At 26.8% G+C, this 22096-nt stretch overlaps 1 protein-coding gene across 6 annotated transcripts; it reads left to right on the forward strand.

The window, feature by feature from the left end:
• The first annotated feature begins 100 nt into the window (after nt 1-100).
• LOC132918615 (uncharacterized) lies at nt 101-22069 on the forward strand. 6 transcript variants are annotated; one of them, XM_060979976.1, is made up of 15 exons: nt 102-254; nt 320-551; nt 618-1030; nt 1112-1236; nt 13661-13743; nt 13879-13967; nt 14835-15230; nt 15353-15509; nt 16517-16633; nt 16714-16794; nt 17079-17186; nt 17384-17437; nt 17519-17653; nt 19285-20570; nt 21701-22069. In XM_060979976.1, exons 1-14 carry the CDS (start codon nt 147-149, stop codon nt 20493-20495), a joined length of 3309 nt encoding a protein of 1102 aa, XP_060835959.1. In that variant the 5' UTR covers nt 102-146; the 3' UTR covers nt 20496-20570; nt 21701-22069. The 6 variants fall into 6 exon arrangements, with proteins under 6 accessions (XP_060835949.1, XP_060835976.1, XP_060835985.1 ...); XM_060979966.1 differs by having other exon boundaries at nt 101-254; nt 320-1030; XM_060979993.1 differs by lacking the exon at nt 17079-17186 and having other exon boundaries at nt 101-254; nt 320-1030.
• Nucleotides 22070-22096: the final 27 nt, after the last annotated feature.

The raw sequence follows: 22096 nt of genomic DNA on the forward strand, positions 1-22096 counted from the left end.
CGCTTGTCAACAATTTAATTAGGAACGCTGATTAGAGCGCCCTTTGTTGGCAGGTAAAACTAGGACACACAGTCAAATGCCAGTTGGTTGCCCAAACACACTTAGGTATATGCACATTTTCGGAGTAGCATGACAATTTATTATAAATGGCACAGTTGTTGAATATTTCATTTAAGAAGAACGACCTTTACTCTTCTTGGGGTTTTCAAGTATGTGGCGGAAGAGACAGTTGGCGACCATTGACCGTGAGAAATGTGAGTAAAAACTTCTTTTGATTTTAAAATAAAATAATAAAAAATGTTTTAATAACATTGTTTAGATACAAAATGGCACTTTAGCGTACAACTATTTGAATGTTGGTGATCGTGTTTTAGAGATCGATGGTATAGACTGTTATTCGTTGACCGAGTCACAGGCAATCAGTTTTCTTCGAAGACCGAGTAATTCGATTGAATTGTTGATACTAAAACGACGGGGTGAAAATGTCGTACCACCCAAAAGATCATCGAGTTGTAAAGCTTTACAAAATTTTGTCTTTCCAAAACCACAAAGTATATCAAAACTTAGTACTCCTTCTCACGGCCAAATTATCAATAATAATAATGGTGAAATTTCAGCAATTTCAAAAAACCAATTGCGCGAATTTGAGGATTCGGAAGAATCTCTAAAACTGCATTTTGAAGAACCTAACAAAGCATTTATCTCAGTACCGATTAAGAATGACAATGAAGTATTACAGTTTTCTAACTTTAAACCTAGAAGGAATTCGTTACAAAAAGACGGTGAACCCGTTTGCCTCAGAAGTAGATCGAGTTCACCACAATTCTGGAAATTAAATATGGAAACTTCGGTCACTGGACTACCTAGTGATTGTAAAAGTTTTTGGAAAAAATTAGAAAAATGTTCAATGGAAGACTTGAGCGCCCGTCGCACTCCAAGTCCAATAAGACCAGCAAGTGTGGCTTTCTATCCCAAAACACCCGAACCTATTGTTCAGTCACAAGTTGAAATAGTTTGGCCAAAGAAAAAAGTAATTCATAACAATTAGATACATATTATATTATAATATTTTTTTTTGCTATACAAATACATTGTCAAACTTATAATATAGGTGACTTTCAGTAATGTATTATTAGAGAGAAATTATTTGCAAATGGATTTACCAGATTTATCTCCTGGATCAAGAGTCGATGAAGAATTCAATAAAATATACAACAGTTCCAGTCAGGAAGAACAGTAAGTTTTATCAAATCGATAACTAAACATAATAAATTAATACCTATAGTACCTATAACCACGTGTTTATATACATAATATGTATTATGTAATTCATATGAAAAATATAAAATATAAATTCAAATTTAGTTATATATTTATTAACTGACATTTTAAGAAAATACGTATTGCTATCGCATAAAATATTATTTTCCATGGACCTTATATCAATTATATAGCTACTTATTAGAAAGCCATTTTTAGAATGTCGTTGCTTGTAAAAAACCTAGTCCCTCAAGAGTCAAGACGTAGGGCATAAATTATTTTTGAACGGAATGATTAATAATTGTTTTTATCACAACAAATTTTTACTCTATCATGCATTCTTGCCCGAAGATAAACATAGTGGTTACATTTTTTATATAATATATAGTATTTATCAAGCCGCCCCTGGTACAAAAAAATAATTTAAACACAGCTTATATTTTACACTATAGGTGTATAGTTATAGGTTAGTACAAATTTTATCTGTTGCTTTGGAATATAAATAATATAATATAACTAGTTAATAAGTTAATAAGCAAATAATGTAGATACATTCAATTATTATTTAATATAACTAATATAACTAAATTTCATAAAATTTTAATATTTTAATATTTCGTATATTTGTTATAAACAAATTATCTTGTGTCTGTTGTACGAAAATAGCGTTGCAAAAACTACGTATCAGGGCCAAAATGAATATGTTAAAAATAACGCTTTTAAATACACAACCGCCTGGTAGTGAAAACGGTAGTGGTGGTGGTGGTGGTCCATTTTGGCTATCTTCAATGTCCAGTTGCAAGATTAGTCATTTTTATTAAAAAAAAAAAACGAGAAGAAAGAATATGTTCAGTGTTAATTTAGTTTAAATTTGTTTGTCCTATTAGACATGAGTTTAGGAGTCTCCGTTCCCTGGAGGTATATATAAAGTTTGTTTTTTTAATTGCTTATTATTCTAATGAATATTAAATTAAATTATCTGTTTTTTACTAATAATAACACATTCCTAACGATATTTTGTGCGATCGCTATGAATTAAATTTTAAGTTAAGCCGCTATAGGTATGCTGTATTTATAAGGAATGTCATGTGATATACGATATCTTATGCTACATACAAGTATTCAAGTTTGTTGTTTTATAACTCATAATATAAATTATATACCTAATATTTAAGTAATAAGACGTATGTGTGATGTTTGAATGATTGTGTGTATGTTAAACACTAAAAAGATACAATACCCTAGACACGTGTAATTTTGTTCAAGTCCTTTTTAATCTTTAAATAATTAAATCAATCTATTTTAAATAAATACGATACTACATTTATAATTAAATCATTAATCAATATATTTAGTATTCATAAGGATATTATAATATTGTGTGTATATTTTAATAGTTCAATCATGGTGTATCTATAGATTGTAATTGTAATAGTTAGTTCTATTTTTACAATATATACTTAGTTCATATCACGTGTGAGACAGTGCCAAGTTTATATTTTATTTCATCTACATTTAAGCTTTTAAATCTGACGCTATTAACAAAAATTGATATTCAAAATAATTGTTCAAAAACAATGTGTAGGATAGAAATAAAAAGAAAGATTTACAAAGATAATTAAAAATGAAGTTTTAAAGTTATATATTATATAATATTGAAATATCAGTGGATTACCTAGTTACTATATTTTAGTATTATATTTATATTTATATTTACTACAGTAAACATTAATCATACGTATTTTAAATTAATAATTCAAATTTGGAATGTTAATCTAAACTATATAAACTCTGGCAGAATTATCAAATTGAAAAAGTAATTAATAATTTAAATTAAAGTAAAATTACAATTATTTACATTTCAATAATCAGAAGCATAACTACCAAATAACGTTTGCAGAATTTTATAGATAAAATAAAAATATTATATACATAGGTGTTCTTATTCTAAAGTCTATACTCTATATAGATATATCATATCTGTATATATTATTATATTATTATCGTATGATGATATATAGTATATTATGTTTATATAATTATATAATATAATAGACGTATATATATATATATATATATATAATATTTATACTTTATACAGTGTACATTATAAAAAAATAAAAATTAAGAAGTATTAATACAATAAATTTTTATAGAAAATGAATGAACAAATTAAAAATCTTGAGTATAGGTATTTTTATTAATAAAATATAATATACGTTTAGATAAAAAGAAAACCACAGTATTAGCTACACGCGCATAAGTATATTACCTATATATTAACACTTCTATGATTGTAATAATTATTTATTAATAACTATAACAAGTAATAAACTAATAATATTCTCGGCAGAAGCAAATATACTTTTAGTTGTTTTTAATATCTTAATAAATAATAATTATTAATTTAAACTGTAAAAACAGTTATTCTTTAAAAGTTTTTTTTTTTTTTTTAACAATAATTAAACAATATTTTATTATTTTCCAACCATCGCTGTATTAAAAATTTAAAAAATTCTATAAAAAGTAAATCTGATTATAATATTTAATATTGTATAGATATATATTTAGGTTAATTAAATAGATTTTCAGATTTGAATAAATAATAATTATACAATAGACTGGTTTAAAACTTATAAAAACTATGGAATTTTATTCAGATTTTTTATTATTATGGTTAAGTATTAAAAAACAATGCGTCTTCAAAAGTATACTCGTAAATATAAATGTATTTCTTTCTACCGTTAAAAAAAAGATGTAAAAAAAATGTTACCTATACTATGAGTATGTAATGACACATATAAGTTGCGAATCAAAGGTGTATTTAGGGCTTTTGCAAGTATTATATGGAAATATAATTAATATAAATATACAAGCACAATTTTTTATAGATATTAAAGCTCAAATGTTGACAAAATTGTATATTTAAACGATGAATAACCTTGTGTTATTTATTATGTTATAATTTAAAAACATTATACGTGAGAACTTGAACTTTTATATATTCTACGATATTTTAAAATTGTATAGACAAATTTCTAGATATAACATATTTTTACAACAGAGAGGCACTCTGTTAAAACAGAGTGGTATCCTTTTTCCCGAAATAAAAAAAAAATAAGTATACAAAATTGAATTTTATTTTTTTATGAATACGTTTTTCATTAACCTAATTTGTAGATCCTTATTTCTTCTTTTCAGTGCTCTAATAACAATACATATCCATGATTAAATTAATTTAATTTTTATAAACATTACTAACTTGATAAATAAATACAATTATATATATTATATATTGTTGTTTTAAGTTATTAGTAGGTACCTAGTAAAAATAAAAGATATCTCCCGTTAATTCTATGTTATACGACCACGGTCTTAGAATATACGACTGTGATGAGTAGTGTATAATGCATCTAGTTATTCAATTTTAAAATCAATATTAATATTTAAGAATACGATTTAGAAAAAATTTAATATTTTAATTAAAGTTATAATTATCGAAAATTACAATATTATAAACAAAATGTTCAAAAAAATTGAAAACAGTTATTAGCCTAATTGGGATTGATAAATAATAAATTTATATAATTAATGAAGTTGTTTAATATTTTACATAATAAATGTTCAAAAAGTTATCTGTTATCACTCTATGTTGAACGTAGATATTAAAATATGCATACAGTAATTAACATAGTCGTACGCAGAATTCGTTTATGGGGTGGGTGGTGGGGTAAAACCCCTAAACCCCCCTTTCGGTACTTCACTGGTAATTAATTTAGTTTTTGAATACCTAGTGTATTATATGTATAATATTCCAGGTGAAAATAAAATCAAAAACTTTGTAAATTCTTATAAATTCGATACATTTTATATATTCCTACTTTTAACTCACTTAAAAATTAAAGTATTTTATAAAACAAACCAGAGAACACAGATAATGTTCTTATCTTTAAGTTTGAAAACAAATCAATTCACTCTGATATTACAAAACTAACAACATGACGTTTGAATGGCTAAACTCAAATTTTCTATGTTATAAGTTTGTAAGACGGAGACAACACAGAAAGCAGTGTATCTTAATTTCTACATAAACAATAACATTTTTAAGATGTGTTTCATGCATTAAATATTTCATTATAAATCTGTAGATAGTTAACACAATTATAGTATTATAAAAAAATGTTGTTTTAGTAGTTCAAATTGTCGTTATTATTAATTTGTATAACTATAATAAAAATGTTTAAAATATTTATAAGTTGCTAAAATGCTAAATACCTATGTTAATTTTATAATAAGCATACACGTTCAAGTTGAATAACTTATCGAGATCATAAAAAGTAAAAATATTTTATTCCACACAATTTTTTCAGTGGATATATATTTAAAAATGTATGAAGAACAAAGAAAATTTCTAATTGTATTTTTAATATGCTTTAAATTTTGAGAATTATAATAAATTATGTAATATTTAAACAATTAAACGAATTTTTTAAATGTATGAATTATTTTAGTAATATCGATAATTAAACCTTGAGAATATTTATTTTTATTCTGGGCGATATGCAATGACCGGTGAAAGACAAAAAGAATATCAAAAGAAATGCTCTAATGAGTCACCGCCGTACGGACTTCTTGGGTGCATATTATGCATGACCCTCCCACATTCCTATGCGTAAACATCCTAATAAATAACTCTTACATACATAACTGCTGCTCTGGACCAGCTGAACCGATAGAAGGTATACATTACAATAATATACCTACTAAATAAAAAAACAGGTTTATGTCATTTCGTTTTCGTTGGAATTTACTTTTATTGTAATATTTAATATACTTAGGTAACTCCTTTTTCCCCAATCCCCATTGATACTTATCGTATTGGTGATTTGTTTTTATCATTTATCGATTAAGTATAAGATTGGTAAATTGGTTATACATTTTTCAAAAATAAATAAACAGTAAATTATAAGATCTTGACATTTAAAAAAAAAACATTTAGTTTTTATGTTTATATCATTATAGATATATTATATTGATAAAAATTCAATTGTCTGCGTATTTTATATAATTGTTAATACTTTAGACTAAAAATCTCGATAAAAATACAGTTGAATATTATAGGGTTGATACTTGAAAAATGTTTTTTTTACTTGTAGGTATATTTGAAGTGGGATTTTATAAAATAATTGCTGAGCGATACGCTAAGACTGGAATATTTAAGCATACCTTTTAAAAAGTAAATACTAATACACTTAATATACCAAACATAAATGTTATTAATTTTTATAACATTATTATTGTGTTGGAATTTTAAAATCATTTTGAATAGTTTATAGGTACTTCCCTCGACCCACTCTGAATCTGAACTATTAATTATAATGATTACATGTAATTAGTTTTTAATACCTATGCTAAATAATAAGTACTAAATTAGTATATTATAATAACTAGAAACCTAAAAAATATTTTTGATTTATGGAACTTCATAATAATAATAATATGCTAACTTTAATCTATAATTTTATGTTTTATTGTATTATCATTGATATTTTATAGATAATAGGTATATACAAATTAATATATTATATATTTATTTTTTATATAGGTATGGTATATATATTTTATATTTATTGATATATTAAGAATTTAACTATAAATGTTTTTATAGGTATAACTTGTTATATCCATTTATCATTTATTTAAAATACTATTGTTGTAACTCGCCCGTTTAATGCCATTGAGTATATTTAAAAAAGAAAGTAGTTCGTTTTTCTTACAGGTGTATTTCAATCATCAACACGATTTGTCTATATATTTTTTAGAAACATTTATTAATTAAATCACTTATTCACTACTAGTCACTAGAGTTTTAACACCATATATATTTAATTGAAGACTCGCGTACGACTAACTCTGCTTATACTATACATCTACATACTGTCTTGGCGATGCAGTTGCTTAATAACAAAAAGAATAGATTGCTTATATTATTAAATTGTTATCTTAAATATGCTTACTAATCCACTTGCTAGCCAAAGGGTTCTCAAAGCTATTATTTATAAATATTAAATTATATTAATGATTGTATGATGTGTATACATATTGGTCATCATACTTAAAGTGTCATAGATAAATAGTGGAACGGTAATCCATATTATCCCAAGTTACAATACTTTAATTTAATATATCTTTGTGGGACATTTGGGACACGTATATAGATCAAATATAATTTAACGCGGTTTGGCTAAAAATTCATAATTTCCTATACTTATTACTTACTCTTACCTGGTTAATAAAAGTTAACACTGAATATTAATAAATAATAACTGATATTTAATTTTTCATATATATAAATATTATTAAATACTACATCATTATGCATCATATAAACCTGTTGTATTTGTATTAATTGTAAATAGAATGTTTTTGTTGTTATGTAATGTATATACAAATTTTAAATTATTTATCACACATATTTTATTAATAACAAGTTTAATTTAATGCTAAATTGCTAAACAAACAAAATCTCAGACCTTTAACTTTTTAATTGTTTGAAAATTATGAATTTCAATAAAATATTTTTATATTTCCGTAAAATAAGTTATAAATTTATAGCAATACAAAATACAAATAATAAACAATATAAAATACATTGAATTTTAAATTATTAATTGATAAACAGAGAATTTCAATAATTTTTTTCCACTAAGAATTAAACTGTTTAAAGACATTATAACATGCTAGAACATACTTAAGAAAAAGTAAAATGTAATACTTAAGTTAAATTAAAAATGTTTACAAAAATTAGTTTTTTTTTGCGTATCCCCACATGTTACCCTTCCACCAAGACCGGTTCTATTATAGCGGGATGTCTCGTGAAGATGCGGAGAATTTCCGTGGCCCGTGTTCTCTCGCTAGACAGAGAGTATAAACACGTAAGGACTAAGGACCATATAAGTTGTGTGAAAGAAAAGAAAAATTATATTATCGTATATAAAATAACAATAATAATATCAGTTAACCATAAAGTTTAATCGCAGATTTGATTAAACGTAATCTATTTTATGATTTTATTTCTGTGCAGTTGACATATTTTCAAAAATTAGATAAGAAGATATAGAATAAGAAGACATCCACTAATTGCTTAAACATGTTTTTATTATTTAATCATAAATTAACAAATTTTTAACTAAATAAAGTATAAATAATATTTGCTATTTTGTTTGTAAAATTATGTTGTTAGCAAATAAAAAATGTTTCGTTGTTTAAAGAAGAATATATCTAAATTATATAAAATATGCAAGACGGCAAATTTAAGCAGAAATGTGGTTGCGAGTGGTTATTTTGTTGAAGTTAGTCAAGTTACCTACTTGGACCGGTCAACATTTTTGCCTCTCTATTGAAAACTGAAATTAAGCCACTGTTTGAAATTTACTGTTTAAATTTAAAAAAATACTTAATTGAAGTATGTAATTGCTTACATAGTTACATTGGTAAAATAAATCATTAGTTATTTGATAATAAGTTGTACACTGTATAGATAATGTACAATATAGGTAGTTAAAATAATATTATGCTTCAATTTGAGTATAGCATTTGATTAAAATCTAATTTAATTTTTTTTATGGTATCGAATTGAATTATTTTGATATTTAAGCAAGACAAGTGTTTGATGAAAATGTATTCTTCTGATTTTTAAGTTATTCTTACAGCTTTAGAAATAATAGCAGGGAAATTAAAATCTATTCTATAGTCATAATCAAATTTTAATTGAAATAACATTATTATGTCGTTCTCAGTGCCGTAATGCACTATTATTGTATAAATTTAATCTATAGGACTGTATAACGACGAACGATGTTACAAATTACAATTATCAATTATATTTATTTTTATTAAATTTAATATTATACAATTATCCATAATAACAAATGTCAAAATAGTTTAAATAATATTTCTTCACTATGAATGGAAACAACAAACACTAAGTAATACGGGACATTCCAAGTTTTCATAATCTCTGTAGTTTATGTATACACTAAACATGAATTACCTATTATCGTTTATGAGTTAAATTTACTGACGTCCATAGAAAATCTTCTATAATATACATTTATATAAAACCATATAGGTAACAAGCTATCTCTTGTTCGCGTGAACGCACACATGAAATGAAATTTGTTCTGTAACAATATTTGCGCGTAATCGTGTTTAGTGCGTCATTAAAAAAACACAATCACTAATACATGTATAGTATAGAATTAGAATACCTATCCGAGTGACCGGTTCGTTATTATACTCTGGAGACCGGACAAATTGCAGACGATAGTCGACGCATCTGACTCGCATTCAGTGTCGCGTCGCCTTAGAGTGCGCACGTCTATTATACTTGAATTTGTTTTATGACTTTCTTATATCGTCGCCGTGTACACGAATGGGTTTATTTTGTATTATAATAATCTATATTCTTGCGTGTTCCATCGGCCGTTAATATCTATCCGTCCGTATTTATATTTCATACAATTTTCACTCGAATTCATCAATTATGACGACCACAGCTACCGCCGAAGCGTCGAAATTGGACCGAACCGATCCCAGAGTGCGAAAACTTGTGTATAATATGTACAGAAATGTTTTGGGGAATTATAACGATAAAGCCAACGCTATGCTTGACGCAATGCCGGAACACCAAGTTACTCAAGATCAAGGGATTGATCGACAGCTCTCCAGTATATTGTAAGTCTGCTGCGTGGGATGTTTCCTGCAACCGTATGTCGATTGTCAATGTATACATATTTATTAAAAAAAAAATACGAAATAGAAAAATGATTTATTGGTACTATATTACTATATTAGGATAACAATATATTTATGTAAAAAAATAAAATAAAATATATATAAAATTAAGAGTTAATAATATTTGCGACTACGATAAACTGATAGCTAGTGGCGAAGTTCTTGATAGACAGTTCGAAGAAACACAACAATCCAACATAATACTATTTTATTATCAATAAATTATAATATAAATTAAAAAATCTTGTATCATAAAAATCAAATATATTAATTTTAAGAATTCCGTATAAAAAAATTGTTACTAGAATTGATTATTTGCACTAACATTTTTATTAAATTTAGGAATTTCTATATTAATATTTTCTTTGTAGTTTGTACCTAGTGCAGTATTCATGAGAAGATGCTTGATATCGCATTATGTCTATATTAATTCAAAGCAATTATATTTTAATATTATTTTAACACAATATACTGATGTTGTTTACTTAAAATTCATGAATTCTATGATATACATAGGTATTACTAAAGTACCTATAGTACCTTGGTTAATTAAACAAAAATATAATTAGAATATTTGCAGTTACTTTTAAGAAATTGGTATAAAAGTCATTTATCTGACCTCATACAATTATTTCATGATTCAAAATTAAATTGGACGAGTGATAGAATATATTGCATGTATAATGTATATAAATATACTTAACTATAATTTACCATATAGGTAGTAGGTACCCATTTTATAAATAATTATATTCGTAAGTATGTAATGTTTTGGTACTTAATTTTCATTTTTTTACACTTATCAATATCATTTTATATTTCAGATAATTTGATCCGTAGCCAACGTTTGTATTATTGTTGTTCTCTCTACGATTTCATTATTATGACATCATCATTCCTATTCAATCGCAACATATGACGTGTTTAACGATTAAATTATATGTATATACGAGTATATACAATTTATCTTATTTTTTTATCTTTTTTTTACTGACATAAATTATTATTAGTTCAAATTAAAAATACGGGATATTAGATTTCGAAGACTGCAGGGTTTCTGGAATTATTGTACTGCGATAAGTGCGATGAGCTCTATTTTGAAATAACATTAAAATTTTATATAAAACACAATGTTATATTTATTATAAAATTATAATAGGCTTAAATAAATAAGTATAAATATATTTATAATGAAATGCAAATTTAACAGATACAATTATATTTATACAAGTGCTCTTATAATATGCAAATTTAAATATTGCTATTATTATTATCATGCACAGTACATTATGTTATTATATGGTATATTATTACATTACCAATATAATTAAAAAAAATATTTTATAATCTAATAATAATATAATATAAATAATATTTGTATATAGTTTTGATTAAAAATATTTGGTTATGTCAGTATCTTTTTTAATGTATAACATGATTTCTGATATTAAACTTTTAGATTTAATTATAACTTTAATTTGAGATCGAGGTATTCGTAAACAATAATATCATCAATGTTTGTAATAGCTACATTTTAAATTAATTTATTTTTAGTTTAATTAATATAATTTAGTTAGTTTTTTTTATTAATCTTAATTCATTAATACAAAATAATATAATTGTACAAAATGTGATGCACTGATGAGTCATATTGTTTGGCGCACATGTTTGCATGAGTTTATTTTTTGAACTTATCAAGGATAGTGAAGGATGTAGGATGAGATAATTTTTAGGAGGAGAGGTTTTACTAATATTATTTCGATCATGTTATACTGTTATATATTATATTTTTCAGTAGTGCATAATAATATAATATACCTTATGCATATACAAAATATGTATAAATTAATCAATATAATAATAATAATACTTAAAAAATAAACCTTTTTTCAAAAATATAGATAAATAATATAACTTTTTAAACTTTCTTCTTCAAAAATAATCTTTTTTCATTAAGAACATTTTTAAATTATTTTTTTTACTCATATTAGTAGCAATAATGAATGCTACAGTACAGTTTAAACTATTTATTAAAAAATTAAAAATAATATAATTATGCTAATAATATTATAATGAAGGCCACTTGACAGTTAATTGTTTAATCAAATGACTTTGCCTAATATTGAAATTGAATTGAAGTGATGAAAATGATAGACTGCATAACATATATCCCTTCCATTAAATATTATAGGTAGCTATTAGCTACAACCTACTTATATAAAGTTGGATATTGGTGTAATCGTTAATCGTAATTACAGTTTATAAATAATATATATTTAATAATTGTATATCTATTAATTGTTATAGTGTACGAGTAGTAATATAACCAATAACGTAGAACTCGATACTCGAAATAATATTATCATTAAGTATATTTTCCAAAAGATTTAAAATAATGACCATTTTATTATACTTTTGTGTTTATTATATAAGTTATTTCATAGTAATGAAAAATAATAAAATTATAATCGTATAGATAATTGATTATCATTCGTCACATTAAATGAAAGATGATTGCCCATTGGTCTATTACCTCCAAATTTTGTGAAGATGATTTTTATTTTCGTTGATTTGCAATTTATTTTAAATACAGTTATATCTAATAATAATTTTCTATTAATATATCTATCATATTCGTTTCAATATTATAATAAACAGTAGTTGTATAATATAAGGACATAGAACATAGCTAATAAAGTATATACTTTGAGATATCTGGAGGCTTCCAAGTTCATATGGCTATATATAAATGCATATGACTTGCGTTTATAATTTACTAAATAATATATTATATTTTATTAAATTAAGACTATAGTTTAATATGACTTTTATTTTTGTTTCGGTGTACATAATTTAAATCTCATATTTCCGCGTACGTCGGTGCAGTTTCCGTTTTCCGAAGCAATAGTCATATAGATTATAATATGGTATAATATGGTATAGTAATCTAATCAAATTACCGTTGACCTTAACGACACACAATAATCGTAAATATAGAAGATATAAACAACCGACAAAAAATTCAACGTGAGAATAGGCAAGGTTGAAAATATATTATGTGTTTTCTGTTTGAAGAGTAAAAAACTAAACAGCGGCGCCTGTTCAAGGGCACGTGGGCAAGGCTGATCCTGCAAAACGTCGGTATTAGTACCTATACAACAAGCAGAGATAACTCGTGTAATAGCAGACGGTCGAACGGACTCTCGAGTAGCGTAAATATAATATAGCTCATTTCGGTCCAAATATGGTAACTTGTCCCCCACAATGACAATTTCAAACACTAGTGCATAAAATAATGTACTCGCACGCTATTATTAAACCACTCAATACACAATATAGCATATATAGACTCATATAAAAAAAGCATTGATTTATAGGTTCATATTCTATATTAGTTTTAAACATTTTAAAATTTGTTTTATTATATAGTCAGTCATAATTATAAATAATACAGGTACGATCAAATCTTGCTATGTATTATATAATATTTATAATATTATATTTACTTTATACGTAGACTATTTTTAACCTAACTGAATTTTATATAAATAAGTGTATATTACATTAATAATTAAATATTACCGTTTGTTTTGATATTATGTAGGCATCAAATAGGAGCGAACGACTTAGCCGATAGAGATATGTCCGCACCACCCCCGCCAGCGCCACCACCACTGCAGTATTCTGGTAATAAAAAAATCTCGTTTATGTAATACATATATCCATTTATATTTTATACATATGCTCATGTGAGCAATATCTAGGTTTTGTTTACAAAATTTATTATTTAGCCTTATGTAAATTGATGTTATTTGTTTACAGGAGGTACAACTCAAGGTGGTCCACCACCACCTCCACCACCACCAATGTTGCACAGTGGACACATTCCAGCTATTAGAATAAAAACTGAGGTAAATATTACTATTGTTTTTTTTTCTATCTACCTATACTATATTCTAGTATATTACAATCACAATTAATGGTAAAAAATCTGAGTACTTTTTAATTATTGTTTGTTTAAGATAAATATAAAACAGCCATGCTATAACTTTTGAAAATATTTAAATACATTATTCTCGTTTATATTATATTGTTTAACATTTATTGTTATTGGGTTCAATATAAACAATTCATAAAGAAATCAGTAGATTTAAAAACTATAAATTTAATAGTAATAAATAAAAACAACATAGGTCAATTCAATTTGTAATAAAACATCATTAGGTGCTCGCGTAAGAGTAAAATTAGGTATAAGTTTATATTGTATGTACCTCGTACATATTAAATAAATTTTTGTCCATTGTATTATTTTTACTGTGGGAATAATTATGATTGTAAAGTACTATTCAAACTTGGATAAAATGTTTTAATTGCATTTATGTGTAATTCGTTTATGATTAAAATAAGTATTTATGATGTCGTTTTTTACACTTTATAGTACGCTGTTAAATTTTTAAGTCAGAACAATAATAAATATGCGTGCATTTCGAATTTACAAACCACTTAACTTTATTCAAGAACAATGATTCATAACTCAAATTATTATAATTCAAACAATTTAAATACTGATACTTTTTATCATTTGAAATTAATTATTCTGTTTATTAGAGAAAATTGGTTATTATTAACTATTACAAAACTTAAACCGTTTGTATACCGTTACAATAATACCTATATAATTATAGATATACACTGTAAATACATTATTTTTATTAATAATATTTTAATATCATTGTACACTTTACTAATTATTAATAACGATAATGATTTTTTTTCAGCTGAATGAGCCTAGAGAAATACCATCAACTATACAAAACGCAATGGCTACTAAAGACAAAAAACCATTTACGTATCTTCCTGGTGGATTAGACTTGAGCGAGATCAGAAGTCCTCGAATGCAAAGGCGCTTAGAAAGAAATGCCCAGACTCCGCCTAGCCCGGAACAAGTACCTCAGAAATCTCCAGACTATCAGCAACAACAAGAGGTGAACCTAAACGTTGAACAAAAACCAGTGTGTAACGTGCGCTCTGCCGCAGAAAGAGTATGTCTATTGCCTCAAGTTCAGAAACAACCACAATTGAATAAATCGCCCACACCTTGGATGCAAAAGGCTACGCAAATTCAACCCTCTCCAGCTCCGTGGACTCAAAACAAAAAAGAATATGTTAATCAGGTGATTATTTTTAAGTAGCTACCTTAATATATTATATGCCATATTAGATTTAATGATATACTTAATTAATAATTTTACATATTCGTAAAAATTTAAATAAATTGTCATAAATAATTATTCAGGTTGATAAATCAGAAGAACGAGTTTTACCTGTACGAGTTGAAACTAATAGACAAATACCAACACAACCGTTGAAGAATAATATAAACCATTCATATGATTCTGAACCGATACAAGGACGTTCATTTAAAGTGCTCCAACAAATTACCGAGCCAAAAGGTGACTATTATATACAATTAATTAATAAAATAATGACTATCTATTATTTTAGATTCTGGGCGAACTTCGAACTTTAAATTTTCGCTATGTTTATTTCATCATTGTATAATATTAAAAATATTTTAACTTTTTTCAAGCTATACTTTTAGGCGTGAGAATTTTTTTATTATTTTTTAGTTTATTTTCTATAAATGTCAATCAAAAGTTTTAACTGGGTCAAAATAAGATTTCCACATAAGATTATTCTCTGTATAAAAGTATTTAAAATATATAGACGAATTTTTTTTTATAAGCTTTTGAAGTTAGAATTTTAATGACTTTAAATGTTTTACTCTTATTAGCTATACAAATTGTTCGTTAAATTTTATACATTTTTAACTAGAAAATAATTTGCAAACTATATCAGCATTTGAACGAATGCATATAAAAAATATCATGCCTACCTATATATCTTTAGTAAAATCTATGAGGAAACTTATTTTGTATTTTTATGCTTTTGGCCGAGTGAAATTTTTTTTAACGATATTTATAGAAAATAAGTTACAAAATACACACAAAACACAGATTATTGAAGCCAATTGAACCAAATCCAAAATTATTGATAACCAATTTTTAACAAAACAAATTTTATTTTTTTGTTGTAATTCAAAACGAATAACCGAAGATATCTGTAATGTTCACCAAATATTTATATAAGAATTTTGTAAACATGAAGTTATTTTCACAGTGTCAAAATGTATATATTTGTTATACTTATACAGTTATACCTAAGTATTTTAAGTTATTTAAATTTTATAAATTTAAATAAATATATATACTTGCATATTATATATAATAATACACTTGAGTACTTGTGATTTGGACACAACTATATTCTAAAATAATATTATGATATTTTAAATATTACCTATTTATCAGCTAAAAGTTTCTTGAACATAGTTATTTTTAAATTTTTGCTAATTCAATAATCCATTTCTTTTATTTAAATATTAATTTATACTTTTCAGGAATGCTTTATGATGGTTCTCAGCCCTATAATAGCCAGTCATTACCCTTGTCTGAACTCAGAAAGTTGCAGTTAAGTGATGACGATCGATCTTTCATGAGTAGGGTTAAATCTCAAGGTTTGTATTCTTACAAAAATTAAATATAGGTATCCAATAAGTAATAAATATTCGCAGAATTTCAATATTTATCATTATAGCTAATAATGTAGATACAGAAAATCCAAGATATAGAGGCGGCTCTATACCTTCCAAGATATTCAAAGTTTTGGAAAATAGTGGTAAAAATTTATGTTATTATTCGGTGGTGGTAAAATACATACCAAGCAACACGCTCGCTTTTTTGTTATCATGTCACATTTTGGCACATCTTAGAATCGGTTAAATTTCTGACTTTATAATCAAGTATATAATATTCAAAATTATATACCTTGGTCCTAGGTACCTACTCATTAAACTACTATTTTTTTTAATATTAATTTTAGTTGATGTATACATGTACAATTAAACGGGTAATATAAATAATATATTAATTAAGGGAATTATTTTTGTATACGTTTATCAGTTGACGATGATAAATTTTTACACAACGAAACGGACCCTCGTTACAAAGGTGCGTCGATTCCATCTAGAAGCTTTCGAATGTTGCAAACATTAACGAACTCTGCACCGGGTAAAAAAAATGTTAAATCAAATCCCTGTATGTGATTGTTATTGTCAAGATTTTATCTACTAATGAAATATATTTACCGTGATAGATTTAGGCTACGCGCTAGTAAATTGCTATGCTTTGAGCTTTGCTATGATACATATTTTATTAATATTTTTGTTTGATTTTGTAAATTTCACATTGGATTTTAAATTTTACAGTTCCAATGGATAACAACTACAAACAATCGGTACCGATTAACAATTACGTATCAGGTAAAAATACATTTTAACAGATTATGATGTACTCATATTATATACTATTATAGTCTAATGCTTTAATGGATACATTTTTAGTTGAACCTATAGAATCCAAAATGTATGTACCACCGTCAGAGAGACCTGTCGGCTCGGAACCGCATAAGTATACGGGTGGTTCTATACCATCCAGATCATTCAGAATGTTACAAGCTATGACTGGCCAAAATAACGGTAACGTTTCATAATTCAAAGTTTTGTATTTGATTAAGTATAGAATTAATGAAAGCAGGCGATCAAATATATGATACAATTTTACTACCTATACGTAATCTTTTAATTTCATTTATTATCTTTACGACACTTAATTAATTATAATTTGCTAACTCATGCAGCAATTATGAGAAAATCGCTTATTTAATTATTAATGTTTAATACTTTCTTCGTTTTTATCGTGTGTTATTACAAAAATATTTACTCCTTTATATGGATAATTGATGTATTATTTTTAAGGTTTTATAAATTATATGAGATTAATGTAATTTAAAGTATCAAGTTAATATTTGATAATAACTAATAAGTTATAATTATTAATTATGTAGATGTAGAAGTAAAAAACTTTGTACTGACATCATTAATCTATATTTTTCATTAATTTACGAACACTGAAAAATAATACCAAAATACAATAAAAAACCTAAATATATTTTAATTTTTAATAGGCAGTTATTTAAATTGTTTTTAGTTTCAGAATTATCTAGATAAATTTAATCTTGTGATTACTATATACTATTTTACTATTTAATTTTTTTAAACTTAAAATCAATCGATCATATAAAATATTGAAATAAATAAAAATGTTGTACTTTTGCTAGGTGATTTTATTGTCTATAAAACTATTCGTATTTTTTTAATAACTTTATTATTTATTGTTAAATTTTAAATATGATAAAATAAAATATTATATTTTATTATTAATCTGAGGAATCAAACAATGTTTTTTGAGATATTGGCGTATTATTGGGTTTAATGAAATATAAGGGGTCTAATGTCCAAAATAATGCCCTTTAATTTAGTAAATATAACCTAATAAAGTGTTTCAGTTATAAGTTTAAACACATTTTTTAAATTTGTATATTTGTATGTTAGTAAAATTTATTAACCTATTTAATAATATTTGTTGTAGAAATAGTTTAGTTTTATTATTGAAAGATAAAAATATTATTTTTTAAATTTTTGGTTTGTGTGAATTTGTTTAAGTATTTAATTGCTTTTTTTTTATTTCAAATAATATTTTAATTCAATTTTATATTTGTTTACATTACTTATAATTTATAAAGTTATGTTTATAAAATGTATTTATTATACTAATATTGATTATGTTTGTTTATTTTATTTTAACGCTGTTTATTAAATAATATTAATTAGTAATTACCTTCGTAAGTAACAAAAAACTATAATTAACAATAATGAAAATACTATATACCACATCGGTCGTTCTGCAATTGTCATAGAGTTATGTTTTATGTCCAAAGCAAATGTTATATTTTGTACTGTCATTAAATTGTTTACGTAATACTTTTTAACGATATTTGCATAATAGAGAATACGTATTATTTGCGTGTTCGTGGGCGGTGGACATTATACTGTATAAAAATATACATATACATGCATTTAACATATTATATCGTTAAATAATGAAACAGTTTATGTATTAATCACATCAAATGTCTATGTAATAGTTAAAATAAATTGTGCAAAAAAAAAAGAAAGTTGAATTGTGGAATTAGCATCAAGGACGACGTTCTACTACTGCGATTAGCAAGCTCGGCCGTTATTTTTGTTTTTTTTATTTTGTTTTGTAGAAGAAGAAGAACAACAACAAAATGATTTACAAAACCTGCAATCACATACCCCTTACCCTTTTCTTTGTCCCGAATTTTGGGAACATTACAATTATCTAAAAGAATTTCACGATTGGCATTGCACCGGTTCTGCATTTGTGATCGATCAGCAGCAACAACAACAACAACAACAATTCACACTACAACAACCGGTGCAGACCGGCGTCGCGTCGGCGGTAGACAGCACCGTTTATGCTGGCCACGTGTTGAATACTATCGCCGAAGAAGAAGCCGCCGAAGACGAGATCGCGTGCTCACCATGCCGTGTGCCGGACAGCGACGATAGCGATTCGAGCCAGTGTGAAGTGACGGTAACGGTGACGTTGCCGCCGAAGAGAGCTGCCACCGAGATGACGGTGAGCGGAGAGCTACAGGAAGGAGTATCGGCTAGTTCACCGGTGGACTTTTGGCAGCAAATCAATAATGACAGTGCAGATGGGTCGGCCAACACCGCGTCTACATCAGATAGCGATGACGGATGTTCAAATGACGAAAAACCGTCGGACGCCGTTTGTCTGCCGGAGAACCTACCGGAGAAATCATTGGGTGCCAATAATTGTCTGTTCGACGACGATGCGGTCGGTGACTGCCGCCAACCATCGGATCGCGACGACGACGCTGACTCGGGCATTATTACAACAACGTCATCAGCCGACACGGCAAGCCGGCCGACTTCAGACAAAGATACGGTCGGTGGCGGCAGGACCGGAGGCGTCAGTTCGAAGAAATATCAAAGAACGTGCACGCACTCGCGCCTCTTCGACTTTTTGCAGCGCAACGATGACGACGACGACGACAACGACGACGTTGATGGCGCAGACTTCAGCAAAGGTGGTACGGACGGGAGAAACAAACCCCCGCCGCCGCCGCTGTCGTTGTCTTGCACTTCCGGTTACTCGTCGGCGGCTACCACACCGTCCACGCCGTCCATCGTCGGAAGAAGCCGGACTTACGAATCGGACTCGGCCCGGACGGAATATGACAGTTACTACAAGAGCTGGGAGTACGCTTGCCCGTATTTCGGATACGACATTCTGCCGTCGAAGGCATTCAAGACTATCGCGACGCAATTGCAGGGCGGAGGCGGTTCTGCGGCAGACTGCAAGCCCACGACGACTACCACCACCAAGTTCAAGTGTCCCAAAATTCCTACTGAAAAGGACGAATCTTGAACACGTCTTTTGTCCAATCCCTATACCCCCGCACTTTTCATTTCTATCGTTTGGGTTTTTTTACGATTTTATAAGGTATTATATGGTATACGCGTTGTTTGGAGTCTGTGAACGGTTGTTGTTTTCTCTATGCAGTTGATCTCATTCTCTCTTTCTCTATCTTGCGATTTCTATGTACACATATTACATAGTCCGTACTACACTTTTACCGCCAACCTCGTTTATATATACACACTCTCACTACACTTACTTGAAATATACGTCATTATTCATAAAATAAGTACCTAAATTGGTCCACATAAAGACGACTTATATCGTGCCTATACGGTTAAACGATGTGGCATCTGTACACTGTCTATACTCTATACCTTACACATATATATATATATACACCCAACACCGACTTCCACTGCATGTACGCTTTAAACTACCCCACTTGAGTGGGATTACCATGACTACGTACGAAACGTATGATACACTTGCAAATAAACGAGGTTGAGGTGTGCTGCAATGATGTATGTATATATATTATTAAATAATATTATACGATCGTCCAAATCACGGGCATCAATGATGTGTCCGTGACTGTAATATTATACTCTCCCCTACACGTATTCCGTTTTCTTCTTAGCTCTGTGCTGCGTTAACTTCTTCACAGTTGGAAATAACATTATTATTATTTTATTATATAACTCCACCTTTTGGAATATACTGTTATAATGCGTATATATGTGTATATTCATTTTTTATATATAAATATTTAATTATATTATACAGTATTACAGTTGTTGGTTTAAAGTATCAAATATTTGAACGTCTTCGTTTCATTGAAATATAATAATAATTAATATACATTGAATGAATGTATATTTAGACTTAGTTTTTAATCTATTTAACTAATTATTTTACCGTTATAATATACGAAACAAAAGGTGTAGTTTTTTATTTGGTTTTCGAATTTTTTTGTGTGCTGTACAATTAGATTGTTGTTGTTTTATTGTAGACAGTGTTCCAAATGCCTGGTAGACGTTAGTTCTTAGTTTTTCGTTTATTCTGTTTATCAGCAATTCCAATCGAGATATTGGAACAACATGTTAATCTTATATATATTATAATTATATACTTTGTCACTGACAACATTTGGAACGCTTTGATATTTTGCAAGTAAATTACAAATTTTTTTATAAAGACATTTTTTTTTACAGGTAATTTAGGTGAATCCGATTTCTGATGATTTGGAATTACGGTAACTACAATCAAACTGCTTTTACGTTAAATGATTTATATTTTTACGGTTTACACATTTTTGCTATAATCATAAATGTATAAATAATTTTAACTATTTAGTATTGTAGGTAAATTGAAGTTATATTAACACATAATTCTAACTTAATATATTTATGTCTATATTATAAATACATATATTGTAATAAAAACGAATAAGTTTTAAATCACGAATCAAAATTTTCTTCAGTTGTTCTTAAGTATTATGTTTGTGGGTGTGCTTGTTATAGCTAGGTGAATGAGCCCGTCGATTTTCAAAAGAACTAATAAAAATCCTGAATTGATGTACACTTCATTATTTTCATTATTATTAGGTT

The sequence above is a fragment of the Rhopalosiphum padi genome, chromosome 1, assembly GCF_020882245.1.
Source record: "Rhopalosiphum padi isolate XX-2018 chromosome 1, ASM2088224v1, whole genome shotgun sequence".
Lineage (NCBI taxonomy): Eukaryota > Metazoa > Arthropoda > Insecta > Hemiptera > Aphididae > Rhopalosiphum > Rhopalosiphum padi.